This window comes from Asparagus officinalis, unplaced genomic scaffold (genome assembly GCF_001876935.1).
Source record: "Asparagus officinalis unplaced genomic scaffold, Aspof.V1 AsparagusV1_Un1760, whole genome shotgun sequence".
NCBI classification, from domain to species: Eukaryota; Viridiplantae; Streptophyta; class Magnoliopsida; order Asparagales; family Asparagaceae; genus Asparagus; species Asparagus officinalis.
In genome coordinates, this window is record NW_017974019.1 from 1 (window position 1) to 9,231 (window position 9,231).

At 35.6% G+C, this 9,231-nt stretch overlaps 1 protein-coding gene and 1 long non-coding RNA gene across 2 annotated transcripts; one reads left to right on the forward strand and one right to left on the reverse strand.

The window, feature by feature from the left end:
• The first annotated feature begins 21 nt into the window (after positions 1-21).
• LOC109828482 lies at positions 22-920 on the forward strand. Its single transcript, XR_002243702.1, has 2 exons — positions 22-197; positions 379-920. It is a non-coding gene; the product is annotated as an uncharacterized LOC109828482 (long non-coding RNA).
• Positions 921-4,242: 3,322 nt separating this feature from the next.
• Positions 4,243-4,858, reverse strand: LOC109828481. The gene is made up of 3 exons (XM_020395467.1): positions 4,591-4,858; positions 4,420-4,484; positions 4,243-4,287 (listed from the first exon to the last, which is right to left on the reverse strand). The coding sequence occupies exons 1-3, from the start codon at positions 4,854-4,856 to the stop codon at positions 4,265-4,267; spliced, it is 354 nt and encodes a 117-aa protein (XP_020251056.1). The 5' UTR covers positions 4,857-4,858; the 3' UTR covers positions 4,243-4,264.
• Between the last annotated feature and the right edge of the window lie 4,373 nt (positions 4,859-9,231).

The window sequence follows — 9,231 nt, forward strand, 5'->3', positions numbered from 1 at the left end:
CTCTCGCCGACGCAGGTAATAACCCAACCATACCCTTTCACTCTCTTCGACTTGGTCATTGGATTTCGCATCTGCTTCCCTCTTTGTCCCCTCCCCCCCTCCTTCCCCCAAAATCAAAACCCTCAAGTCCGCCCTGATCCCGACCCCAACCCCAACGACCACTCCACCACGACATGAACCCCACCGTCTTGAATCAGGTGGGTTTTTTCCTTCTTCTTCTAATGTTCTTGTTATTTTTTCCAGCATTTGTGATGTTGATGTTTTAGGCGATTACTTTCCAGGTTTTGCTCCATTTTGTTTGTTGTTTGTGAAAGTGAGTAGATTTGAAGTATTGTGAAAGTGAGTAGATTTATTCTCATCTCGCTAGTGTGACTGCAGATGAACAAGAATGTTGAATGATCGAAAAGATGGCAAAATCAGTTCGAAGTTTAACTACTCTTGTTGAAGTCATGAATGTTTTCAGAATGTTGAATGCTTGAAAAGAAGGTAAGTTATTTTGTTTCTTCGCAAATAATCTCTCTCACGAACACACAGGTTTTAATCCTTGTAACAATAATATGAGGGAATTCCTCAGCTTGAAAACGTTAACCAATCTTATGTTTGGTAGTTAAACTTCTTCTTCTTCTTCTTTTAATTTTATGAGGGAATTCTTCAGCTAGTACATTGTTTTTGGATGGCTTCACTTGATCAGTCTGTAATAGACAACCGTTGCGATTTGGGTGCAGTGGGATGTTAGAAAAGCTGCAGAGGATAATCGTTGTTTTTGAATAATCTTATGATTGGTAGTGTCACTATCAATTCTCATTCGCACTCATTTTTAATGTTATGTTACTAGCGCCCTGTTGATATTATTGTGAATAATCGTTGTTTTGTGCATGTATCAGCTTCTCGGTTATAGTTGAGATTGTAATTAGATTGTTTGCTTGATGTTAGTCCTTAATAAGGCTCAAATTTCTTTTATTTTTATCTTGGCACATATCATAATTCATAATTGTGCATCATTCTGTTTGTTTAGCATGACTGCCTTGTTAAACACTTGTATCTGTAGCCTTGGATCATGGAGTCATCTTCAAGCAATCGTCGTGGACTGTTGTGCCATTGTGGAAGGAGGGCTATACTCTCCAGTGTTGGACCCTAGAGGGGTGGGGGGTGGGGGTGATTAGGGTCTTATGCTAATTTAATCCCAATTAAAAGCTAATTAAAATTATGTTGATCAATTTGATCTTGCAAGAAGAAATATGATATGGAATTATGTTGATCAATTTGATCTTGCAAGAAGAAATATGATATGGATATGAACAATTATGATGAATAAAAATACGCTAAGCAAAACACAAACACACGATATGTTTACGAGGTTCGGCCACCACGACCTACGTCCCCGCTCCTCACCTCGAGGAGATATCCACTATCACAATCCGGTTTGGAAGCCGGAACTTCTACACACTCGGTTTACAAGATCACCGAAAACTCTCACACTACACAAACACTATGCAATCACACTTTACACACTAAGTGTAGGAACCTACCCCGTGTCCTCCTCCTCAAGTGCTCGATTACAACCTCTCCCTAGGTTCGTCAATCGACGCCACTCCTATTGGATTTGACCCCGTGTCTCGCCTCACACTTCTCTCGGTGTACAAGTGTATTACAAGTGATTCTCACAAATAAAAGTTAAATACAATGATTTGTTCTCAAATAACAAGTGAGAACACAATGAAGCTCACACTCACTAAATCCCACACCACAACCCACAATATAATATGAGAATATAAAGCTCAATAAGTGTGTGTGATAATAGTGAATGAAACTCAATAAATATAACTCAATGAATATAGCTTAATCAATTGAAAGTGAAATAACAAGCTATATAAGAATGGGTTTAGAATTAGTTGTAGAGAGGAAGAGCAGCAATGAGATATATATAGCACCCCAAAACAACAGTAAAAAATAGGTAAAAGACCAAAAACCTAGTTTGAAAACGGTTAGAAAAACTAGCCGTTAGAAAGGTTCTGACAGCTCGTCGGTCGACCGGTTCGGTTGACCGCTAAGTTCAAAAACACCGACAATGAGGGTTTAAAGCCGGCGGTCGACCGACGGAAATTTCGGTCGACCAAAAAAGTCTCTGGAGGTCAATCGGTCGACCGGTACGGTCGACCGCGAGCAGCTCAGGAAAAATGTAACTGTCGGTCGACAGAAAACTAATATGCTGCATATGATAGGTTTTAGGGGCTGTTTTGAAAATTCATTAAAAATATCAAATCAACTCTAAAAATAGTGAAACTTTAGGGAAAGTTTCTAAATGATAAAATAAACATGTTTGAAAAGGAATTTTTAGAATTTTTGAAAAATCAATTTTCGTTTGTGAAAACTCCCTGTTTTTGAAAAGTGTTCAGAAAACCTGTTTTTTGTAAACATGAAAATCGACATAGAGCTTGTAAACATGTATATATATATTGTGCATATATTATATGTATATAATGAAGTATGAAAGAGCTGTAAACATGAGATAAAGGTTATTGTAATAACGTTTGATGAAAAATCATTTATATGATAGAAAACGTCAAAAATCGTGTTAAGTGTACATATATTGAGCTTAGATATAATCATACAATATATGTAAGTAAACCAAACATATACCTAGGTAAATCCACACGAATGAACTTGAATCTTTAACGCTTGATTGACGTGTGTTGAAATACCTGAAAAGAGAACATAAACACAAAACACTAGAGAACTTATTAGTAATAAATTGTTTGCCAAATCATCATCAAAACTATAGAGCCAACATCCAGATCCGGAACTAAGATGAACCCTGGTCGATTGTTTTTGGGATGCGCTAATTTGAGAGTGAGTAATTGTGGATTCTTCAAATGGGTGTCTGATGAAGAGGAGTCTGAAGGTTCAAAGGCAGGGCTTGTTCAGACGAAGCAGTCGAGCGTGACGCCGCAAGTTTCAAGAGTTGTGTCAAGTGGAGAAGTGCGGGAAAAGAGAAAGATTGAGATTGATATTATGGATTTGTTGAAGCTTGTTGTATTTGCTCTTTTATTTGGTATTTTTCTTGGATTTGTATTTGGTATTTTTATTGGATTTGTGCTTAGTAGGGTGTAAGAATGTTGAAGTGTATGTTCTCTCGTTGAAACCATGACTGAAGTCACAAGTGTAAGCTGTAAGAAGATTTATTTTGTATGTCGTAGTTAGATGAAGTGTAGTAAGTGAAGTATCTCTTCTTAACTCTAAGGTAAGCATGCAAGTAACAAAAAGATAGAGGTTGTATTTGATGAACTGTTTCTGGAAAATATTGTGTGGTTGTTTTGAATGAAATCTTGGAGTTTCGAATGAAATCAGTTCCTAAGGTACTGAACCATTCTCCTGGATTGAGACTGAGTTTTTCTGGAGGGCTTCTTGGTCCATAGAAACCTTCAAGTCCAATTGTAACTAGATGATTCCTGTCTATTGATTTTACATATTTAGACATGTCTTCAATCCATTCCTGAAAGTACAAAAATCATACCGTATTCTATTTCATGGTTGTAAGTGTGCAGCAAATTAACTCCTCCAAAGTTGTCTTTTCCTCTCAAAAAGAACTCTGCTTACATATATGTAGTTGTAGTGTAAAGAGAATTTAAAGAGAGCTCAGGCTGAATATTATTGTCAGCTTTGTGGGAAAGTTCTTCATCCAGACTACTTAATAATAGAACAGAAATGTTATGTACTTCAGTGAGTTTGATCAGAAGTAAATTATCACATATTCCTGTTAAACATTGTATGATAAACATTGTATGATAAACAAATATATAAACTATACTAAAGAAACCATAAATCCTAGCATTGTCACAAGAATCACGGCAAATTTGAGATATATGTTCCATTACAGTTTTTCTACTAAATTGCAATACCAACAACAATAGTACATTTCACTAAACAAATTTCCAAGTAGCTTCCATTACAGAATAAACTCAAAACCATTTACGTTTCTGTTGAGGCACACCTAACAACTCAAAACAATAGTACATTCCCAGAATATATTGCCTTGCCAGTCTACATTTCCAGTTAGCTTCCCATTTCTACAGAGAAACCTGTCTGAACATTAAGAGAGAAAATATAAAAACTAGGTACCATATATTTTGTCATAATCTTTTATTTCTGCACAGACACCATCTATATTATCAGTAGTCTAGGTTAACTATGCAAACTTCAGGAAATGAAGCTTTTATTTCTCACCAATAGTGATATGATTTGCTCCGCCAACCTTGATCAAACTTCACGCAATAGTGAGAACTTCATCTGTATTAAAAAAAATTAAAAAATCACATTATATTAAAAAATTAAAAAATCACATTATATTACAAAATTAAAAAATCACATTATATTAAAAAATGGCAATGTACAAGTTATTCCGTATGTATTAACCATTATCTTCCTCAAAGGAATCTTCTAAATCATCAGTGGCTTCATCAATATTATCTTGTTCCATTGAATCACTAAACAAAGTAATGATAGCAAAACATATTAAAAGATCATTGCACCAACTTAAAAAAGTAAAAAAAAATAAAAGCATTAGTATTAATCTCATAAATGATACACTACCTTGACAACTTTAGAGAGCAATTTCTGCTATCATGATTTTGTCCTCGCTTTCCACACAATTTGCATTTCCTAGGCTTGCATTTGCGAATCTCTCTCGAAGGCTTTAACCTCTTCCCTTTAGGCCTTCCTTTTGTTCTTGCTTGACTTGGTTCATGAACTATATCTTGAGAACACTCTGCATTCATATAATGTCCTTCCACATCTTGTCCAATTTCTTCATCATTGATGAGTTTCAAACGTTGCACCTTATTAATAGCATCCATCATCATTTCACACATTAATTCATATGCATCATTAGAAGATAGCCCCTCCTCGACCATTTCATTAGCTAAGCAATTTATTTCACTAAAACGAGAAGCAAAATTAATTGTGGCATTATCTCCAATAATATTACCATCTCTAAGAACAACCCTTTTTTTGACATTTCGGCACCATCTTCTTAGAATATATTGCTTCGGTAACTCAATATGATTGGTAATTTTAAGATATGTCAAGATATATCGGCATGGAATGCCCTTGAATTCAAACATGAGACACGAACAACGGACCATTTTAGTTGTTTTGCAATATATAATATGTCTCAATCTTTCATCATGACCACAAAAATTCAAAATGAAAGTACTTTCTCTTTCATTTTCTTTTACCAGCTCAATGTTATACATTAAGCTAGGTTGAAGCTCGTCTTGAAAAATATAAAAGTTTTTTTCGTGTAGATTTGAGCCATTTGTGTTTCCATTGACCACAAAGTCTTCAATTTTGGCTTTTTCTCCATTGTGCAATGATCCTCTTTAAGCTCCCCCTCTCTTTGTCTCGCCAAGACCCTTTGAAAAATGATCACAAAATCATGAAGTGAATTTTTCCTTGATACATGCATTTTTAGCAATGCATTCATCCCTTCACTTCTTTGACTGCTAGACATACCGGCCTAAAAGTGTTGTTTATGATAAACCGGAGCCCATTTTTCACGAATTTCATAGATATCCTTTAGCCAATCATGCGTTTCCAATCTATTTTTCTTAAGAATTGAAACCCAATTCTCTTCAAAAGAGCTAGCAGTCTCGGAGTCCCAAATATTTTCTTTGAAAGGATTCATAAATTTTGTTCTATAAGCCCATTTACCCAACTTCTCCGGAATTTTATCCAAGATATGCCAAATGCAAAACCTGTGCCGAATTTCTAGAAATACTGTTTCAATTGCCTTGCATATGCCAAGACATTCATCAGTAATCATGCCCGAATGAGAATTACCCATTGCTTCAATCCATTTGTTAAACAACCATACGAAAGACTTCGCCTCTTCGTTTGGGATCAAGCCACATCCTAAGAAAACACTTTGCCAATAGTGATTTATGCCTACAAACGGCACAAATACCAAGCCATATTGATTTTTGTTATGTGTGGCATCGAAGGAGACAACATCGCCAAAGTGTTGATAATTCATTCTAGCAATGCCATCCACCCAAAAACAATGAGTTAAGCGCTTCTCTTCATCAACTTCATAAACATAATAAAATGAAGGATTCTTCTCTTGTTCCGACTTGAAATGATCCAACATCATTTGTGCATCATGACCGCGCCTCTCCTCTCTCAAATCTCTTTCATAATTTCTCACATCGGTCTCAATGCATCCAATTCTATGAAAACCTCCGCTAGAGTTTTCAAAGAATGCCATTTGCTTGTTTGTTGGAATGTTCACCTCTCCAAACTACTTTATCAATGTCTTCTTCGCACTTGTTACCTCACGGTTTCCCCTTAGAAAATGTGTTCTACTCGGTGAAGTAATTGTATGATTATGTTCTTCCACGAACTTGTAGACACTCCATATGCCATTGTTTTTGTCTAATTTCAAGCGAATCAAGGCCTTACAATTTGTTCTAATTGTACCACATCGTCGAATTTCTAACGATTTGCTTTATAACACTCCTTCTTTCGAACAAACAAAACTTTTGCCAATTAATTCTCTATCCTTCCCATAATTTATTGTGCTATTACAGATATCAAAACCTCCGGCCTTTCCGTAAGTTCTGTAGAATTTTTCAGCGTCTTCTAAATTGCCAAAAGTCATTCCTATTTTTGGTTTTAAGTGCTCATCAACAATTGGCACAACTAAGTTATCCAACTGAGAGATTTGTTCATCAACAACATGGGAGCAACCATCTTCAGTTTCCATTGATAATACATCAGAATAATTTTTACGCCTACAAAATAAACATCTAAGAACAAACATCGAAGAACAAACCATCAAAGATCACTGTGCCAAAAAAATAAACGCTATTCTACTTTGAAAGGGTCAATGAATAATCCAACTTGAATTTATATCTGTTAACCGCAATCCAACACATTCATATAACAAGGCAACCACCTAAACTAAAAATAGAAGCAACGGGCCATGATATAACCAAACTCCAACCATAGAGGATTCAAATTTAGCAGCTCATGATAGATTATTAAAAAGAAGCATATAGCTACAGTTTGAGAAAAAATTCTCCATAAGCCTCGGACTAGGAACATGATAGCATTCTCAAATATATATAGCTACAGTTTGGAGTTCTCGCTAAAAAATAAACACGTTTCTAACTTCAAAATATATATTGTACTAACTACTGATATTTAAACCTCAAAAGCATAGCATTCTCAAAAACATAGCATTATTAAAAGAAGCATATAGGCTACAAGTTTGAGTACTCAAAACATAGGCAATTCTCAGAAAACACATCAGGACATAGGAACATGAAGAACTAAGGGAGAATTGTAGCAACACACAAAACATATTCTCAAAAGGCCTTTTGAGAGGACAATAAAAAATTCCAACAAGCAATTTTGACTTAAAATCCAACAAGCACAACATATAATCATGTATAACTCATTAAAACACAAGAACCCTCAATCTTAAAAAGTAAAATTAAAATTTTACTACACAAAAAAAAAAAAAAAAAAAAAAAAAAAAAAAAAAAAAAAAAAAAAATACAAAAAAAAAAAAAAACAAAAAAAAAAATATTGATTCAAAGCTCCCTTTGTTCCAAGTGAGAGAGAGTGTCTCACGTCCGGATGTCGGCTCCGAAGTTGGTAGGCGCGAGGTCGGAGTTCGGCTCAACGTCCTGGGTCGGAAATTCGACAGTTGGAGAGAGCAGGTCGGAGTCGGAGTTGTCGGTCGGGTCGGAAGTCGGCAAGTTGGTCGCGCGGGCGGTCTTTGGAGCTCACGAGCGAGAGAGGGAGGGGAGGTTTGAGGAGATGGTCTGGCGGCGTTGAAGAAGATCGTTTCACAGAGCGAGAGGGTCCACGAGGGGGAGAAGGAGAGGGTTTGAAGGAGAGAGCAGAGGAGAATTTGAGCTGAGAGAAGGAGACGAGATTTAGGAGAGGAGAGGAATTGGGTCAACGGGAGTTTTTTGGGTTTCTGAAACGAACGTGAGCCGCTCGTTAAATCCAAGGGCTCACGGACGTTTTCGCACAGTGCTGTGCGAAAAAGATTTCGCACAGGAAGATTTCTCATATATATATAGTCATTATTAAGAAAAGTAAGAAAAGAAGTCGTCAAGGCTCCCATCTTCATTATGTGAATTAGATCTTACCTCAATAGAGTTGGTAACTTTTCTTTTACTATTTTTTTCATATTTCTGCTTCTTTGTTCCAGCTTTTAGTCCTTGCCAGGGAAGACCGGAAACAACAAGAAAAACAAACTTTCGTTACACCATATTACGGACAAAGCTACTGAAAATAAAGTTGAAATAGACACCAGACCTTCTTCGTAGAAAATACGTGAGAACAAATCCAAGAGATTCCAGATCATCCCTCATGTTTTGTTCTTAAGATTCTAATGTACATAAGTCAAGCATATAAAATATGATAAGTATCTGCCAACCTCTGCAAGGTGTAAAAGAAAACAAAAATATGTTAGAAAGTGTTTTAAGAAATTAATATGAGAATACATATGCATGTTAAGAAAACATATGAAATTAAATATTCAAAGGCTAAGTAATATTACACTTATGAAGTTTATGGCTATTAATGAACCACATACTTCACATAAAGCAAGTGCAAACAATGTAGTAACAACATCAACACCTTAATCAATAGTAATTATTATCAATATAATATTCATTCTAGCATACCCCTTCGCCTCTTTAAGGGCAATTACAAGTTTCAAATATTTTTAAATTATCAAAATTAATAAGCAGCAACAAGTATTCTTTTCTTATGTCGCGGTAAGTAAGCAAGTGAATCTTATTGGTAAATAACAATATGAGCTACCAGTTTATGTGCATAAGACTATTGTCAACAAACATGGAGCCTCAACACCACAACTGGGCAAGATTCCAACCTCTCACACACTAAAAAAATAAAAAAAATAAAAAAAATTAATTCGAATGGAATATAAACCACAAGCTATATCATATACACTGCTAACACTCATCCTTTAACAACTGTGGCTTCAATATGGATAGCAGCACACCTCTGCTTATTACTTTGCATATCTCCAAGCTTAGCAGCTTTGGAGCATTGATTTTTTATATCAAATGTTATACGCTGCAAATAATTCTCAAGTTTAAACTTCCTTCCTTGAAACACGAGAATTTCTAGCAACCAAATGTAGTAAACACAAGCCACCTGAAAATCACTTGATGTTATTAATAAAAGAACTTC

Bases quoted from the DNA above. Each gene is read 5' to 3' on its own strand.
- LOC109828481 (XM_020395467.1), bottom strand. From the start codon at position 4,856: ATGATGGATGCTATTAATAAGGTGCAACGTTTGAAACTCATCAATGAT. The intron at 4,485-4,590 runs GTAGTGTATCAT...TACTTTGTTTAG, and splicing joins TGCTCTCTAAAGTTGTCAAG to TGATTCAATGGAACAAGATA. The intron at 4,288-4,419 runs ATAATGGTTAAT...TTTTTAATACAG, and splicing joins AGAAGATTCCTTTGAGGAAG to ATGAAGTTCTCACTATTGCG.